This window comes from Capricornis sumatraensis, chromosome 20 (genome assembly GCF_032405125.1).
Source record: "Capricornis sumatraensis isolate serow.1 chromosome 20, serow.2, whole genome shotgun sequence".
NCBI lineage: Eukaryota > Metazoa > Chordata > Mammalia > Artiodactyla > Bovidae > Capricornis > Capricornis sumatraensis.
The window spans coordinates 69,721,355-69,740,755 of NC_091088.1; the positions used below are offsets into that span (position 1 = coordinate 69,721,355).

At 43.8% G+C, this 19,401-nt stretch overlaps 1 protein-coding gene, 1 non-coding gene and 1 pseudogene across 2 annotated transcripts; all 3 read right to left on the bottom strand.

The window, feature by feature from the left end:
* Positions 1-2,905: 2,905 nt before the first annotated feature.
* Positions 2,906-7,457, bottom strand: LOC138096278 (zinc finger protein 547-like). The gene is made up of 3 exons (XM_068992402.1): positions 7,329-7,457; positions 5,558-5,684; positions 2,906-4,246 (listed from the first exon to the last, which is right to left on the bottom strand). The coding sequence occupies exons 1-3, from the start codon at positions 7,386-7,388 to the stop codon at positions 3,075-3,077; spliced, it is 1,359 nt and encodes a 452-aa protein (XP_068848503.1). The 5' UTR covers positions 7,389-7,457; the 3' UTR covers positions 2,906-3,074.
* A 2,168-nt stretch (positions 7,458-9,625) lies between these two features.
* Positions 9,626-9,697, bottom strand: TRNAW-CCA (transfer RNA tryptophan (anticodon CCA)). The gene has a single exon. It is a non-coding gene; the product is annotated as a tRNA-Trp (tRNA).
* Positions 9,698-9,718: 21 nt separating this feature from the next.
* Positions 9,719-17,792, bottom strand: LOC138096979 (zinc finger protein ZFP2-like; annotated as a pseudogene).
* Positions 17,793-19,401: the final 1,609 nt, after the last annotated feature.

The window sequence follows — 19,401 nt, forward strand, 5'->3', positions numbered from 1 at the left end:
CCCTACGTATCACAAGCACCTCACCTCCAAGAAGGTGGTGGTTCTGAAACTTGTCCGTCTGCGTCCTCATGTGGCTGTCTTGTGAAAGAAAATTCCCCCCAGCAAACCTCGGCATCTCAGCGTTTAGCTTGCTGCACCTCTGGTTCAGTAGCAACCACACACACACACAGCATGAAATTGCCCACAGTTGGAGGACTCATGCCAGGAAATTGGCAAACACAACAAGGAAAGGTCAGTTGCCTTTTTTATTAACTGTCTAGGCCTAAAGTAATAGAAGTATGTTAGTAATGAGGAGTATACCTGGTGAATAATGTTGTCAGTACAAATATTTATGCCACTCAGCAAAGTCAGTCACTGAAAGAAAGTCAAGTTCCCACATATTTATCATATTCTCAGTCACTAATAAGAAAACAGACATTATTTCAAAGAAGACATACACCTGCCAATAAATACAAAAATGGTCAACATCATTAATCAGTAAGGAAATGAAATCAGATCATAGGGAGATACATCTCCACACTTTTCAAACAGGTATATTTAAAATACTGACCACACCAACCACGTTCTGGTGGGGAATACAGGGGAACTGAATACTATTGAAGGGAATGCAAACAGGTACAGTCATTAATTTTAGAATATGAAGCTGGACGTTCATATAAAGGATTTTATGTATGATTACAGTAAGCTCATCTGTGACAAGCAAAGTAGAAACAAAGCACAAAACCCCATTTTTTAAAGAGATGAATGGATTAAAAAATAAAATGAAAATATACAAATAGTATATTTATCAGGAAAAAATGAGTTATTGACATTGGCAACTTAGATGATTCTCAAAATAACTGCGCACGGAGAAAGAAAATGACAACTACAAAAGTAATCATTCAGACTTCAATGATATTGCTATGCTTAGTCTTGCCCAACTCTGTGCAACCCCATGGACTATAGCCCGCCAGGCTCCTCTCTCAATGGGAATTCTCCAGGCAAGAATACTGGAGTGGATTGCCCTGTCCTCCTCCAGGGGATCTTCCCAACCCAGGGATCAAACCCAGGTCTTCCTAACTGCAGGTGGATTCTTTACCATCTGAGCCACCAGAGAAGCCAATGATATTAGAAGTCTGGAAAACACTAATTTAATGAGAGAAAAATCAGTCAATAGCAGTTGCCTGGGATCCTGGGAGACGTATGGTAGTGATGGATGTTTGCTATGATGACGGTTCTGTGACTTTGCAAGTGTTAAAACTTACTGAGCTGGTAAGTCTGGTAATTCAGCTGCAGTTATGCTCAACGCATGGCAACTGTACATCGCAACCAAATGGGATAGAAATTGGCTTCACATAAAAGTCTGAATCTCCACTTTGGAAAAGAACTCTGGCAACCACACCTCAAATATACCACCTCTCCTGATCTCATGGGAGGAATTCGGTCACAGTAGAAATGAAGATTGCTGAACAATAAAAAGGTGCTTACACTTGAGTTATTTAGGAACTCTGCCTGGGTGCTAAAAATCACATGCCTGGACTACAGGACTCTCACTCTCATTTACCCACTGCTTTCACTGTGCAGCAATGGCCTTAAGATAAACACCTTACAGACACTATGCGATGCCAAAACCTTTACATTCTTCAGTCACTGATTGCAGGCTCAAGAGGAAGAGAAACACGACCGTAACTTCTGAAAATTTCTGCAAAAACCTTATCATCAACAGCCACAGTTATGGGAACATTTATGAATGCCCTTTTAAAAAAGGTGTATCCCTTCACCAAGTATGGTTCCCCCCAATGTCTGTAGCCTAATACGCAGCAACACCAGCCTGCCATATTGTGCACATTATGGCACATGGCTCTGTTCCAGCTGGACCTAGAGAACTGCTTCCACTGAACAGTACTAGGGGGATGATGTGATATCCCACGTGAAAAGAGCAACAATTCACACAGCTCCAAAAATCACTGGTGCTGCTCACAGTCCTCATCTCAAGGTGGCCTCGGGACCCATCAAAAATCCTTTCAGGACCCATCAAAGATCCTAATATCCAGGTCACAGCATTAGTTCCACAGAGCCCTGGAGTCCATACCAGGAGCCCTTGGACAATGCAAATTAGACCAAAACTAGACTGAACACTATTCTCTGTCATATCATCCCAACTGAGGTATTACACAAAGTCTGAAACACCCATAAAACTGTTTACTCTTCATCGTGACAGTCCAGTTTGGATCTTAACAGCAGTTTGAAAGCGAACAAACCCCAAGATGCATGTTGTCTTAAACAATAGTCTTTATTTTTACACAGAGCAGTGCAAAATGAGGCAGTTCCCCAAAGGGTGACTTGGAGCTAGAAAATCCATCTTGAACATGACACGACCCCATACCACCAGACAAAGTAAACCTCTATGAGCTGCCAGTAGAACCCAGACTGGATGCCCAAGATCAAAGCTGCTTAGGCCATATCCTAGGCAGCTGACAGGATCTAAGAGTATGACGTCACCCAAGGGCTCAGGCTACACATGCTTCACTCTAACGGACAGGAGAGCACAAAGGTCTACCTACCCTGATCACACTGGCGGACTGACGACCAGAACGGGCATCTGCCATTTGGTAGAGGGAAGAAACTCACAGTGACATGAAGTCTGGCAAGGCTGCTGCACAGGTTAGGAAGTAGATCTTAGCTCCTTAAAGCTTACAGAGAACCAAGTATCCACAGGCCCTCTCCACACCAGGGCTGTGCACATGGATGGCATTCAGCTTTCCGCATAGAGCCTGTTCAGTAAGATGTATTCATTAAGGAGACGGCTCATTGGCTTCTCTCTTCATCTGGTTTGAAGGTCTTTCTCCAGTATGAATTTTCTGGTGACCAATGTGGTTATACCTTCAGCTGGAAGATTTCCTACATTCTCTGCACTCTTAGGTTTATCTGGGCTGTGAATGTCTAGTGCTCAATCAGAGCTGATCTGTGACAGTAAATATTTCCATATTTATTGCACTTGTGAGGTCTTTCTGTGGTGTGAACTTTTCAGCTTTTTTTTTTTTTTTCCCTCCTTCAGGTGCTATAGCTAAAGAAGTTCTCCACATTCGGTGCACTCAGGTGACTTTTCTCCAGTGTAAATTCAGGTGCTTAATGAGAGTAGATTTCTGGCTAAAACATTTCCCACACTCACAGCACTTATAAGGCCTTTCTCCAGTGTGAACTCTCTGGTGTGTAGTAAGAATAGAATTTTGGCTAAAACATTTTCCACATTCACTGCACTCAAAAGTCTTTGCTCCAGTATGAATTCTATTGTGGACTTGAAGGTGGGCTCTTTGCCTAAAGGACTTCCCACATTCATTACACTCATAAGGCCTTTCCCCACTGTGAATTCTTCTATGCATAACAAGGCTGGCCATGTATCTAAAGGCTTTCCCACATTCATTGCACTCATGAGGCCACTCTCCAGTGTGGACCAGCTGGTGCTGAATAAGCATGCGTTTACAGGTGTAGGTTCTTCCACATTCTCTACATTCATAAGGCCTCTCTCCAGTGTGGACTCGCCGGTGCTGATCAAGTTTGGTTTTAGTACTGAATGTTTTCCCACATTCACTGCACTCATATGGTCTGGCTCCAGTGTGAATTCTCTGGTGCACAACAAGCTGGGAGTGTTGCCTAAAGAACTTTCCACATTCTCTACACTCATAAGGCCTTTCCCCTGTGTGAATTCTTCTATGTATAGCAAGGCTGGAGCTGCATCTAAAGACTTTCCCACATTCACTGCATTCATAAGGCTTCTCTCCGGTGTGGACTCTATGGTGCTGAGCAAGCCTGGACTTCCGGTAGAAGAGTTTCCCACATTCATTGCACTTGAAACGCTTTTCTCCATTGTGAAACTCTGCTACAAACTCCATCATTTGTGGTTTAACCTGGTGCTGGACGTGGCCAGAGCTACCAGGGAAATCCTTCCTCACCTCTTGGCACATAAAAGCCTTTTCCAATGCATGGATCGTGCAGTTCTTCATTAAGGCCTTACCCAAATCTCTTCTCATGAGCTTCTCTCCACAATGCTGGTGGGATTTCACATCTGTCCCACACGGTGTCTGGCCAGGGTTTGTTCGCAGGACCTCGGGTCCACACAAACCACCTTCTACGGCCAGGTTACCCATCTCCCAGGGACAGACCATCTGGCTGGACAGGTCTGTCTTTTTGGTATTTCTCTGTGGTACTTCTACAGAAACATTCTGCTCAGAAGGTGTCTGTTCATCCTCTGCTGTATGACAACACCCTGAAATCAGAAAAATGCAGGTGAACTTAATGTAGGAAAAGGTTTTTAAAAAAGGCAGGTGTGTTGCGCCATATGTGTCTGACATAGAAAGAATAAACCCATGGGACTAGTTCAGGACAAAGGAGCTCTGGGCAAGTAAGGAAAAGCCCCAATCTGTAGAACTGGGCTTCTACACATCACAGAACAGAAGGACTCACCAGGCAAAAGACACAAGAGGGTGGATATTAAATGGAGGAGCCAGGGGTCCACAACGCACTCCTACAGGAATGGTTTTCACCAGGGACTTGGCTGCTGCTGACACATGTGTGCTGTGTAGAAAGCTATGTCAAGGCCCAGGATATTGTGTCACTGAGTAGCTGGTGTTCAGGACTATTTTAAGGAGAGGTGCAGGTCTTATGACATAGTAAGCATAGGCAAACAGAGGAAAGCATTAGAGTGAGGATGCTGAGGAACAATGAGGAGTGGAAGCCAGAGAGGTGAGGGATAATACTGGGTTGGAAGCCAGGGTAGAAATCACAGGGGGAATGTGTGAAGAATGGAGGAAAAACAGAAATGAGATAACAAATCACTGGTCTTAGACCACAGTGTTGGGCCCAGGACATATTCAAAATTTAACGGAATTCAGCCACAACATCACTGCTCCCTGTGATGCCAATCACCAGGACCAGACCCATTTTGAGCCCTGCTTCCTGTGCCTGGAATCATGTCCACTTTCTCCTATACCCAAGGTTCTCCTTCCAGCTTCAACTGGACAACAACATGGGACTTAGAAGATTCACTTTCTAAGCAAAGAACAAGACAGGTTAGCATTAAGTACTGCCCATGGGGAAACAACCAATCTCAAAAGAATTCAAGAAAAAAATAATGATAAAAATAATCTTTGATTCTCATAGCTATAGCCAAATGCACCCCATAAATGGTGACCATGCTGGGTCCCAACAATTCCTGAAACAGTGAGGCCCAAAGAAATGTCAGCAGGAAGGAGGCAGAAGCTGCAAAAGGTACAGAGGTCTACAGAGTCAACTTGGCAGGGAGAAGCTGAAATGAATGGGAATCACTAAGCTAACTCCAAGGCTTATGATCCAGAAAATTTTTGCTGAGAAAACTTCAGCTGTTGGCATTGGGGCCACCTGTGAAAGGAGGTGGAACACACACTCACTCAGGCTTGGCACCCACAGCACAGAGGACAGGGAAGCAGTAATAATACAGAGGTGCCCACTGTCTAGCTGTGAACAGAACAGACTTGTTCTTAGAGAAAAGGGGGAAAGCAGAGACTTGTCCAAGATGCTGGCATATGGGTGAGGGCCTTACCCAAGGACACAACCAGTGCAAAGGTCTCCAGCATGACATCGCGGTACAGGAATTTCTGGGCCTCACCAAGGAGCCTCCATTCCTCTTGGGAAAAGTACACAGCCACATCCTCAAAGGTCACAGGGCTCTATGATGATGGGAACAGATGTGTGCATGAGCAGCCTCTTTCCCCAGGACCCCATGAACACCCCCAACCCTAATCCACATTCACTCTGGTGTCATCATCCTCCCTGGCTCCCTAATTTAGAGGGCAGTGGTACCCAAAACTCTTCGTGCTTGAGCACTAGCTCCGAACACCACCACCAACACGCAGGTCTACAGACAGATGCCCTCTAGGCTGTGGGCCTGGCATGCAGGACCCCTTTCCTCTCCTGCAAGACAACAGCCTGACAGTCCCCAGGTGATCCACCCAGACACCAGCAACTTGAACCCACCCTTCTCAAAGTCCTACTACAGAGCCCTCAGTCAATTAGTTCACACACCTTCCCCACATGCATATCATATCACTCCACAGACATTCTCAGACATCTGACCCCCATCATCACCACCTGGACCACAAAGTTGGCTTTCTCACCAGGCCTTGATCCCGACTTTATCTCAGTCACAACACACATAATCTAAATACCTCTGGTCAGATTCCACTTCCATACTGCACATTATGTCTCTTTAACAGTTCCCGTCTTTGTTCATTTAACACCCATTCAAAATCCACACCCACTTGACACAGCCTACAGAAACTGTGACATTCTGTCACAAGCTTCCCAAGTTCCACCGCAAAAGCCTAGTGAGTCAGAGGAGAATAAATTAGCACCAGCATGACTTTGCTATCAATTTATCTCATTTCTGCTTTTCTTCCACATCAGTATCATAGCTTTTCCCCACAGAAACCTGACCTACCACCTGGCCTTCCCCTTCCCCTTAGCTTCTTGCTGATGACCACTCCTCTTCCTTGTCTGTCTGTGTCTCCTCTGTCCCCTAATGGCGTCCGAAAGCCTCCCCATTGCTCTAGGTCTACATGTTCAGCCATCTACTTGCCTCCTACACTTGGGAGCCACTGCAACATCTGAGGCTTAGCATGGCCAAATCTCAATTCCTAATATTCTCATGGAAAAGTCCTCTTACCAGACTTCCCCAAATCAGTTGATGGCACTTCCACTTTTCCAGATGCAAATGGGAAAAACTTTGGAAGCATGTGATTCCTCCACATTGGAAAATCTGATCAGCCTTTACTTAAAAAATAAAAAATGTAGAAACCAAGTAGTTCTTATATCTCCACATCCACCGCTTTGGTACAGCTAGAGCCATGCACATCTGGAAAATTAAGACAGCTTCTATGTTTCTTTGTCTTCCTCTCCACCAGGCTATTGTGCACTCTGTACCCAGAGGCAGCCTCTTAAAACTTAAGTCACATCACTTTTCCTTTCTATTACAAAAATCTCATTTCTGCCAGCAGTCTCAGAACAGAAACCCATCTTATCAGGCTACCAGTCTAGCCCTGATCCTGGTTCTCTTGTTCTCTGTTCCTACTGCATAAACAGAGACCCAACAGTCCTAAAATACACTCATCTCAATTGCATCCTCAAGCATTTGGACATAGTAACCCCTATACATACAATCTTTCACATTTCAGTCCCCTGGTTGTCAAATTTGGAATCTTTCCATATACCCTCTGGCCTGGACTTGGAATTCTGCACTCAGGGTTTCTCTAGGGTGTCCAGACACCAAGTTCACAAAGAGCAGCAGCAAAATCTTTCAGAACACCAACACTCACCAGTGAAGAGTCCATAAGCAGTTCTGTTGAACATGGAACCTGTGGGAAGAGTAGGGCCATGTAACTTTAATTCCCATCAGCAACATAGACAAGAAAGATTAATGAGGTAACTATTCAATATTTCAGGTGAAGACAAATTACTCAACAGAAAACTAAGGCATAAAGAGGGCAGAAAATATTATGGAGTTGTGCCATAAGGTCATATGTCTGACTTCAGAAAAGGTTTTCTAGAAGTGGGACTAATAAGTGCAAAGCCTCTATATTAGATTCATGTCTGATGTGTCTGAGTAGCTCCATGAGGCTAGTATGACTAGGGCCCAATGATCCAAAGAATCAGGTATCTGGTTAGATAGGAGATGCTTGTGGCAAGTCATATAGGGCTATTATAGCCCCAAGCCATGTATATAAAAATTAAGCAGAGCTCTTTCTGACATTGCCGTTTGATTCCATCTTCCATTTCTCCCTTACCAATAATAACTTTTTCCTCTCATAGCTTGTAGCTGGACCCAACATTTGGACAGGAGTTTCTATACTCCTTTTCTAATTTTACTTTGGTTATCTTAAAAATTGTTTTTTAAAAAACTTATACTTGAACCATATTCTTTAATATATCCAGTTTTTTTTTTCCTCCCATAAATGTTCAAACAGATTAACTTCCTACAAGCTTTTTTCTCCTGTTGTAGAGAATGGAAACACCACTGACTAACTTCACTTTGAAAATGAATCTCAGAATTCTCTGGTTGCCCAGTGGTTAGAATGTGATACTTTCACTGCAGTGGACCCGGGTGCTATACCTGGTTGGGGAACCTAGATTCCACAAGCCAAGCAGTGCAACCACAAAATGAAAAAAAAAAGAGAGAGAGAGAGAGAGAGAGAATTACAAGAAGAAAATGGCTCCAGAAAATTAATCCATGAGAAAGGGGTTATTGCTAGAATCAGAGTAAAAGTGTGTGACTTCCAACAGTTTGAGATAACTGGACATCACTGATGAGTCTTTAAACTTAAGACAAAGGAAAGAACCTATATGACCTGATCTCTGTTCAATCCTCTTTAAATAAACATGAAAATACCTTCTTGGGTTCTAAGTATCTTGGTAAGGATTTCCAGCATTATAAGTTTTTATTTTTACAACGATTCATTTAATCCCCCTTTTAAAACAAGTGTTTTAACAAAATAACTGAATCATTTTCTTCCAATACTACCAGAGGAGCATCACATAATGGTGAAATAAATATTAGCAGAGTACAATCACTGAAATAGAAGAAAAACTATTAAATGGCTGTATACTGTAGAACTGTTAAGTAGGCATAATGCAAAAAGAGAGTGTGAAAATACAACTACGGGATCCATTAAAAGTATAAACATCTCATTCAAAGGACTAAGTTAAAATTAGTAAGATGGAGCAAAATAGGATCAAAAGGTAGAAATATTCATTTAAATACAATAATAATTTTAACATATATGTTAGACAGATATGTCCTTAACACACAACACAAGGCAAAGAAGTTATGGCTAGAATAGCAATGGTTATAAATACAGAAAGCTGACCAAAAAAGCCTTCAACAGCTGATTTTATAAAGACATCTTACTCATATAATGTATGTGCTCAGTCACTCAGTCCTGTCTGATTCTTTGTGACACCATGGACTGTAACCCGCCAGGCTCCTCTGTCCATGGGATTCTCCAGGCAAGAATACTGGAATAGGGTACCAGAGGACCTTCCACATCCAGGGATCGAACCTGCTTCTCTTGTGTCTTCTGAACTGGCAGGTGGATTCTTTATAACTACCGCCACCTCAGAAGCCCCATAGACTGTACACTCACTATATAATACTGCAAAAGTAAAGAAAATTAGCGGATAGACATGAAAAAATGGGTGAAGTCACACCACTTTCTCCAAAAGAAAACAAAAACACTTAATACTTATATGATTTCAGTTGTAAAACTTTTACAACAACTGAGCAAAGGGAAACTACGGTCGTCGAATATTTTCCACACAGTTGGCAAAACTATGTGTGTGCACTAAGTCGCTTCAGTCGTGTCCGACTCTTTGCGACCTTACCGACTGTAGCCCGCCAGGCTCCTCTGTCCATGGGATTCTCCAGGCAAGAGTACTGGAGTGGGTTGCCACTTCCTCCTCCAGGGGATCTTCCTGACCCAGAGATGGAAGGTGAAGTCGCTCAGTCGTGTCCGACTTTTTGCGACCTCGTGGACGGTAACCTACTAGGCTTCTCCATCCATGGGATTCTCCAGGCAAGAATACTGGAGTGGATTGCCATTTCCTTCTCCAGGGGATCTTCCCAACCCGGGGATCGAACCCAGGTCTCCCGCATTGGAGGCAGACACTTTAACCTCTGAGCCACCAGGGAAGCCCAGAGATGGAACCCATGTCATTTATGTCTGCTGCACTGGCAGGTAGGTTCTACCACCAGCGGCATCTAAGAAGCAAAACAAGAAAGCAAAACACAAAAACAAAAACGCTCACCTGAAACAAAAGACAACATCTTAACATTTGGGAGACGGGACAACAGCTTTAGAAGGACCTCCACAGGCGGCTTTGGGTCCTATTTTGTACCTCATTTCTTGATTTGAGCATTGAACGGCTATTAATAACAGCTGTTTTTTCAACGGCACGTAGGTCAGAAGCATTTATTTTCCCCCAAGCAGGTCATATTTCAAAATTAGAAAACCCGAGGTTTGGAGAAAGAAAGAAAAACATACACAGGACACTTGAAAGAGAACACAGATAAGAACAAAAATACCGCAGAATGAGAAGAGTCGGCTGAGAGCTCGGAGGGCGCAGCGTTCACCTGAGGCGGATCTGTCAGCACGGCCGCCACAGCGGAGTCTGAGGGCGAAGGTGGGGCCCGGGCACCGCGGCGCCTGTCTCGGCCCCAAGTCAGGGTCAGGCCGGATGGCGCAGAGCCTCAGACCCTCCTGAGAGCAGCGGGCACAGCGCCTTGCTGCCTTCCTTCACCTCCGGCCGGCCAAGTTCTGAAGTTCCACACACGAAACCAGGCTGGAGTTTAAAAATGTCGCCCGCCGCACCGGCCGGAAGACCCACCCAGACGCCGTCTTATAGAACGGAAGTGGCTCAGTCTCGGGTTTGCATTGGCCCAGTGACCCATACGGGCTGCGCTTTGTTTTCAGGGAAATGTAGTTCTGTCGGCCATGGCTAGGTTCGGTGCTCCAGACTTCCAGGAAAATTCCGTCCGACCCCGGTGGGTGGCTGGGAAGCCGTTTTCCAAGGCTGCGAGTTACTGGCGGGGTTCACGCTTCTTAAAGGGGATGCACCCAGATATCCGTGGAACCACTTTCTCAAAGACAGAAAAAGGGGGTGTCAGCACGCGTAGAGAGTCACACAGGGCATCAAGCCTTCTAAAATTTTAGGAACTTGACATTGAGAATGTGGTACAGGTAGAGGACTTAGTGACGTCAATATTTTGGGAAAATTATGAGGGCATACATACTTAGAGGTCAAAGACATTTATGATACACACCTACAAGTAATATTTCGCATTATGATTGCAATGAATATACCTGAAGACAAACACATTTTGAAGGGCTTAGACTCAAAGTGGCAGGCTGAGGAATATTCTCCGAAGACACCTCGGTCCTCATCTTCGGAACTCATAAATGTTACCTTATATAGTCAGAGACTTTGCCAACTCGATTAGGGATTTGGAGATGAGATTACCCCAAAAGTATGTTTGTCCGGAGATGTATTCCAAGGTCTCCTCATAAAAGACAAGTAGAGGAAGGCTGTTTGATGACTGAAATGCTGCACTGCTGGTCTTTGAAGAAGGAAGTGGTCTTCAGCCGTCAAACACAAGGAAGGCAGCTCCAGACTTTGGAAAAGGCAAGGGCCACAATTCATTCCTAGAGCCTCCAGAGAGACCAAGCCCCTAGTCACACTTTGAGTTTATCCCTGTGAAAGTGAGTTAGACTTCTGATGTCCAGAAGAGTTAAATAATTCATAATGTTTCGTCTGAAACCATCAACTTTGTGGTTATTCATTATAGCAGCCGTAGAAAATGAATAAAGTTTAGTGACTTGGGCTTAATTACAGATTGCTCCTATTATCCCAAGGAACAGCTTTCCTAGGAAATGTTTCATAAACTGAAATGTCATAAAGCAGAAGTATTCCCTTCTTTCTCAAAATTCTGATACACCACTTCAGTTTTCCCAATGAACAGCCATTAATATGGTGTTATGGAGGTGATGGCATTCCAGTTGAGCTATTTAAAATCCTGAAAGATGATGCTGTCAAAGTGCTGCACTCAATATGCCAGCAAATTTGGAAAACTCAGCAGTGGCCACAGCACTGGAAAAGGTCATTCCAATCCCAAAGAAAGGCAATGCCAAAGAATGCTCAAACTACCCCACAATTGCACTCATCTCACATGCTAGTAAAGTAACGCTCAAAATTCTCCAAGCCAGGCTTCAGCAATACGTGAACCGTGAACTTCCTGATGTTCAAGCTGGTTTTAGAAAAGGCAGAGGAACCAGAGATCAAATTGCCAACATCTGCTGGATCATGCAAAAAGCAAGAGAGTTCCAGAAAAACCTCTATTTCTGCTTTATTGACTATGCCAACCCTTTGACTGTGTGGATCACAATAAACTGTGGAAAATTCTGAAAGAGATGGGAATACCAGACCACCTGACCTGCCTCTGGAGAAATCTGTATGCAGGTCAGGAAGCAACAGTTAGAACTGGACATGGAACAACAGACGGGTTCCAAATAGGAAAAGGAGTACGTCAAGGCTGTATATTGTCACCCTCCTTATTTAACTTCTATGCAGAGTACATCATGAGAAACGCTGGACTGGAAAACACACAAGCTGGAATCAAGATTGCTGGGAGAAATATCAATCACCTCAGATATGCAGATGATACCACCCTTATGGCAGAAAGTGAAGAGGAACTAACAAGCCTCTTGATGAAAGTGAAAGAGGAGAGTGAAAAAGTTGGCTTAAAGCTCAACATTCAGAAAACGAAGATCATGGCATCTGGTCCCATCACTTCATGGGAAATAGATGGGGAAACAGTGGAAACAGTGTCAGACTTTATTTTTTGGGGCTCCAAAATCACTGCAGATGGTGACTGCAGCCAGGAAATTAAAAGACGCTTACTCCTCGGAAGAAAAGTTATGACCAAACTAGATAGCATATTCAAAAGCAGAGACATTACTTTGCCAACAAAGGTCCGTCTAGTTAAGGCTATGGTTTTAAATCACTTTTATGAAAAAAGCCATCAGTTCAGTTCAGTCACTCAGTCGTGTCTGACTCTTTGTAACCCCATGAGTCACAGCACGCCAGGCCTCCCTGTCCATCACCAACTCCCGGAGTTCACTCAGACTCACGTCCATAGAGTCTGTGATGCCATCCAGCCATCTCATCCTCTGTCATCCCCTTCTCCTCCTGCCCCAATCCCTCCCAGCATCAGAGTCTTTTCCAATGAGTCAACCCTTCACACAAGGTGGCCAAGGTACTGGAGTTTCAGCTTTAGCATCATTCCTTCCAAAGAACACCCAGGACTGATCTCCTTCAGAATGGATTGGTTGGATTTCCTTGTGGTCCAAGGGACTCTCAAGAGTCTTCTCCAACACCACAGTTCAAAAGCATCAATTCTTCGATGCTCAGCCTTCTTCACAGTCCAACTCTCACATCCATACATGACCACTGGAAAAACCATAGCCTTAACTAGACGGACCTTTGTTGGCAAAGTAATGTCTCTGCTTTTGAATATGCTATCTAGTTTGGTCATAACTTTTCTTCTGAGGAGTAAGCATCTTTTAATTTCATGGCTGCAGTCACCATCTGCAGTGATTTTGGAGCCCAGAAAAATAAAGTCTGACACTGTTTCCACTGTTTCCCCATCTATTTCCCATGAAGTGATGGGACCAGATGCCATGATCTTCGTTTTCTGAATGTTGAGCTTTAAGCCAACTTTTTCACTCTCCTCTTTCACTTTCATCAAGAGGCTTGTTAGTTCCTCTTCACTTTCTGCCATAAGGGTGGTATCATCTGCATATCTGAGGTGATTGATATTTCTCCCGGCAATCTTGATTCCAGCTTGTGAGTCTTCCAGCCCAGGGTTTCTCATGATGTACTCTGCATATGAGTTAAATAAGGAGGGTGACAATATACAGCCTTGACGTACTCCTTTTCCTATTTGGAACCAATCTGTTGTTCCATGTCCAGTTCTAACTGTTGCTTTCTGACCTGCATATAGGTTTCTCCAGAGGCAGGTCAGGTGGTCTGGTATTCCCATCTCTTTCAGAATTTTCCACAGTTTATTGTGATCCACAGAGTCAAAGGCTTTGGCATAGTGAATAAAGCGGAAATAGAAGTTCTTTGGATTTCATAAAGAAACATGTACTAATGTGTCTTTTATAAAACCCAAGTGATGTAATCTGAACTTTGGAAAGCAGGAGATTCCTGTATTTGATCAAATTGTGGAAATTATGAAAAAGTATCAATGTCTGGAAATATACTTTGAATTATTTAAAAGTTAAATGAGGCAGGGTAGGGCTAAGTGTCCTATGTAAAAATGAGTAATTATTTTTATGTATGTCAAGTATGTTAATTATTAGGAGTATAAAGTGGTGAATAATGTTATGGAAACCTAGCCAAGTCATTCAGTGAAGAAAACTGAAGTTCCATCGCACTTATTGTCTTCTCAGATATCTGGCAAATGAAAACAAAAATGTCCAACATCACGAATTAGTAGGGAAATGCAATCAGATAATAGTCTCCACACTTTTTGAAACAGGTAATATTTAAAATACTAACCATACTAACCAACTACTGGTGAGGAATATAGGGGAACTGAATACTGTCAATGGGAATGCAAATGGGTAGTCATTCATTTTAGGATATGAAACCAAGTGTTCATATAAAGGATTTTATTTACTTGTTTGCTTACTTGTGGTAGGCAAACTGGAAAGAAACCACAAAACCCTATCCTTTAACAGATTAATGGATAAACAGTTAAACGATGGACTATCCAAATAATATATTTATCAGAAAAAAATTATTCACGTTGGCAACTTGGATGATTCTTAAAGTAACTATGCATGTAGAAAGAAAATGACAAATATAAAAGTAAACGTTAAACACTCCAGTGATATTAAAGTTCTGGAAAACACTGCGTTACTGAATTGGAGATGTACCCACAGGCCATCTCCACACTAGGGGTGTGCACACAGATGGCATTCAACTTACAGTTGAGGAGTGCTTTACAGAACCAGTTCAGTAAGATGTATTAAGTAAGGAGACAGCTCATTTGCTTCTCTTCTCATCTCATTTGAAGGCCTTTCTCTAGTATGAGCATACTGGTGACAAATGAGGTTAGACCTTTGGCTCAAAGCTTTGCCACACTCACTACACACATAGGGGCTCTACGGGTAGTGATGGATGTTTGTTATGATGATGTTTCCATGCATGGTTGAAATTTATCAAGTTGGACAATTTAGGGATGTTCTATTCAGTGCAGACCAACTACACATAAGCTCAATTAAATCTGTATAAAAATTGACTTTACATAAAAATCTGAATCTTTTTGGAAAAGGAGAACTCTGGCAATCACACCTCAAATCCATTCTCTCTCTTGGTCTCGTGGGAGGGATTCTGTCACAGTAGCAATGAAGACTGGTGAGCAATCAAAGTTACCCAGGAACTGTCTGGGTCCTAAAAATCACATGCCTGGACTACAGGATTTCTGCTGTTATTCCCCACTGTCTTCACTGTGAAGTAATGGCCTTAGATAAACAATTTGCAGATGCTATATGATGCCAAAACCAGTTCTGTAACACCTGAGAATTTTTGCAAAAACTTTATCATAAACAGCCACGGGAACATTTGTGGATGCAGTTTTAGAAAAGGTGTGTCCCTTCTTGTTTGCTAGTCTCTCAGTTCCTATTAACTCCATGCCTGTTTCTGTAAAAGGTGTGATTCCCACCCAATGTCTGTAACTTAACACTCAGCAACACCAGCCCCAAGCTGTGGATATTACGGCATGTGGCTCTGTTATGGCCGGACCTAGGGAACTTCTTCCCTTGAACAATACTGGGGGCATGATGTGACATCCCATGTGAAAAGACAACTTATGCAGCTCCAAAAAAAAAAAAAACACACACACACACACAACCCACTGGTGCTGCTCACAACTTTCCTCATCTCAGGGTGACCTGAAGCCCTACCAAAAAATCTGACATCTGGTCACATTAGTCCCACAGAACCCTGCAGGCTACCCCAGGAGGCCCTGGGTTACAATGTAAATTAGATCAAACTAGACTGAATACTGTTCTCTGCCATTATCATTCCCACTGAAGTACACAAAGTTTGGAACACCCACAAAACTTGTTCCTCTTCATCCTGATAGTCCAACGTGGTTCTTAACAGCAGTCTCAAAGTGAACAAAACCAAAGACGCATGTTGTGTTAAACAATAGTCTTTATTTTTACACAAAGCAGTGCAAAATGAGGCAGTTCCCCAAAGGGTGACTTGGAGCTAGAAAATCCATCCTGAGCATAAAAGGATCCAATACCACCAAATAATGGAAACCTCTATGAGCTTCCAGCGGCACCCAGACTGGCAAAGCTGCTTAGGTTGTGTCCTACGCAGTTGACAGGACTTAAGAGCATGACACCACCCAAGTCCTCAGGCCACTTATGCTTCCCTCTAGGGGACAGGAGACCACAAAGTCTACCTACACTGATATCACTGTATGAAGATCTGCCACTAGGTAGAGGTAAGAAACTCACAATGACATGAGGTCTGTCAAGGGCCCTGGGAGGTCACAAAGTACAGCCTAGCTCCTCAGAGTTTCCTAGGAACTGGGTACCCACAGACTATTGCCACATTAGGGCTGTGCACACAGATGGCATTCAACTTACTGTTGAGAAGTCCCTCACAGAGCCAGTTCAGTAAGATATATTAACTAAGGCAACAGCTCATTCGCTTCTCTCCCCATCTCATTTGAAGGCCTTTCTCTAGTATGAGCATACTGGTGACAAATGAGGTTAGACCTTTGGCTCAAAGCTTTTTTACATTCACTACACTGCTCTATGGGCTGTTAGGTTCTGGTGTTCCGTTAGAGCACACATTTGACAGAAAATATTCCCCCACTTGCTGTGCTGGTGCTGCACCTCTGTGGTGTGAACATTTTGGTGTTAGTTAAGTTGGGTGCTTTGGCTAAAGACTTCTCCACATTTAGTGCATTTGTGTGGTTTTTCTCTGGTGTGAACTCAGATGCATAATGAGAGCAGAGCTTTGGCTAAAACATTTCCTACATTCACTGCACTCATAATACGTCTTTGCTCAAGTATGAATTTTGTAGTGGACTTTAAGGCCTTTCCACATTCACTACACTTGTAAGGCCTTTCTCCAGTGTGAACTCTTCTATGTTTACTGAGGCTGGATATGAACCTAAAGACTTTTCCACATCCACTGCATTCATAAGGCCTCTCTCCAGTGTGAACTCCCTGGTGCTGAACAAGTTTGCTTTTAGTGGTGAAGCTTTTCCCACATTCACTACACTCATATGGCTTGGCTCCAGTGTGAGTTCTCTGGTGTACAACAAGTTGGGAGCTTTGGCTAAACAGCTTTCCACACTCTCTACCTTCATAAGGCTTTTCTGTATGAATTCTATGTATAACAAAGCTGGAATTACATCTAAAGACTTTCCCACATTCACTGCACTTGTAAGGCCTTTCTCCAGTGTGGATTCTCTGGTGCTTAAAAAGTATGGGTTTACAGGTAAAGGTTTTCCCACATTCACAGCACTTGTAAGGCCTCTCATCAGTATGGACGGACTCTCTGATGCTGAGTAAGTCTATATTTGTGACAGAAGGATTTCCCACATTCATTGCACTTATAAGGCCTTTCTCCAGTGTGAATTCGCTGGTGCCATGCAAGTACATGTTTGTCATTAAAAGCTTTCTCACATTCACTGCACCCATAAGGCCTTTCTCTAGTGTGGACATTCCAGTGCTAAACAAATATATATTTATATCTGAAGGCTTTCCCACATTCAGCATATTCATAAGGCCTCTCTCCAGTGTGGACTCTCTGGTGCTGAGTAAGCTTGGACTTCTGGGAGGTTTTCCCACATTCGTGGCATTTACGCTGCCTTTGTCCATTATGAGAAAATTCCAAAAACTCAGTGTCCTTTTGCAGTTTAATCTAGTGCCAGAAATAGTGAGAGATACCAGGGAAATCCTTCCTAGCCTCACAGCACATAAAAGCCTTCCCCAGTGCATGGACTGTGCATCTCTTCATAAAGGCCTTACCCACATCTCTTCTAAAGAGATAAACTCTTTAGAGTTTATGTGAAAACAATGGAGGTAAACTCCACTGTTCTGCTGAAATTTCACACCTGCCCCACACAGGGTCTGGCCAGGGTTTATTCCCAGGTCCTCAGCTACACACACACCACCTTCTACATTCAGGTTACACATATCCCAGGGAGAGGCTGGGTGGAGAGGTCTATCTTTAAGGTATTTCCCTGTGGCACTTCTACAGAAACATTCTGCTCTGAAGTTCTCTGCTTGACCTTTATTCCATGCCAGCAACCTGAAACCAGAGATATGAGGAGGAATTTCACATAGATTTTGCTAGAATGGGCAGCCCCATTACACATGTGTCCGACACAGAAGGAATAAAACCATGGGACTATTTTGAGGACAAGGGAGCTCAGACAGGTTAGAAAAGCAGTGCTGTGCAATAATGGACCTCTTCACGGGACAGTCTGACAGCAACAGCTAAGTGGACCCCACAAATAGTGACCACATTGGTTCCCAATAATTCCTGGTCAGTCAGGCTCCAGGAAATGTCAGTTGGATTGAGGCAGAGATGCAGGGGTCAACTGAGTCAAACTGGCAGTGAGTAGCTGAGAATCCAGTGAATTCATTCCAAGTCTTTTGACTTAGAAAATCTTCATTGAGAAAACTTCAGAGCTGTTGGTATTGGGGCTACCTGTGAAAGGAGGTGGTACACACATTCACTCAGCCTTAGCACCCACAAAACAGAGGACAGGGAAGCAGTATCAGACATGCAACCACCATCCAGCTGTGAACAGAACAGACTTGACCCTGGAAGAAAGGGGAAAGTCAGAGACCTGCCCAGGATGCTGGGACAGGGGTGAGGGCCCTACCCAAGGATGCAACTAGTACCAAGGTCTCCAGCATGACATCATGGTACAGGCATCTCTAGGCCTCATCAAGCAGCCTCCATTCCTCCTGGGAAAAGTACACAGCCATGTCCTCTAAGGTCACAGGGCCCTGTGGTGATGGGAAGAGACGTATGCATAAGCAGCCTCTCTCCCCAGGACCCCACGATCAGCCCACCCCAGCCCCCCTAACTCTGGCATCATCATCTTCCCATTTCCTAACACAGAGGGCAGTGGCGCCCAAAACACTTCATCCTCCCTTGCACGCTAGGTACGATTCTCAGTGGCTACAGGCAGGTGGATAGACCGAGGCTATCTGTGTGGTGGGCTTGGCATGCAGGGCCCCTTCCCTTTCTTGTAAAACAACAGCCACAGTTCCCAGGATCATGTTTCCCAGACATCCAGAAGCTTAGGTCCACCTTTCTCTCAGACTCCTAGTACCTCAGGAAGTTAGTTCACACACCTTCCCCACAAGCATATCACTCAGTGGACTATACATCTGACCCTGATCGCTGCCACCTGGTTCACAAAATTGGCATGTCTCCTGCTTCCTCTCATCCCCTTCTGAACATTCAGAAAGTGCCTGACAAATACAACACAACCCCACTGTACACCCACTTTCCACTGACAGCTCCCTAGCCCTGTTCTGAAGGATTCCCCACTAAACCTTGTTCTTGACTTTATCCTCAGTCACAACATTCAGATCTAAATACCTCTGGTCAGTTTCCACTTCCATACTGCACATTATGTCTCTTCAACAGTTACAATCTTTGTTCACATAGTAATCGTTCAAAATCCACACCCAGCTGACAGATCTTGGGTAAATTCATCTGACATTCTATCATGCTGCTGCTGCTAAGTAGCTTCAGTCATGTCCGATTCTGTGTGACCCCATAGAT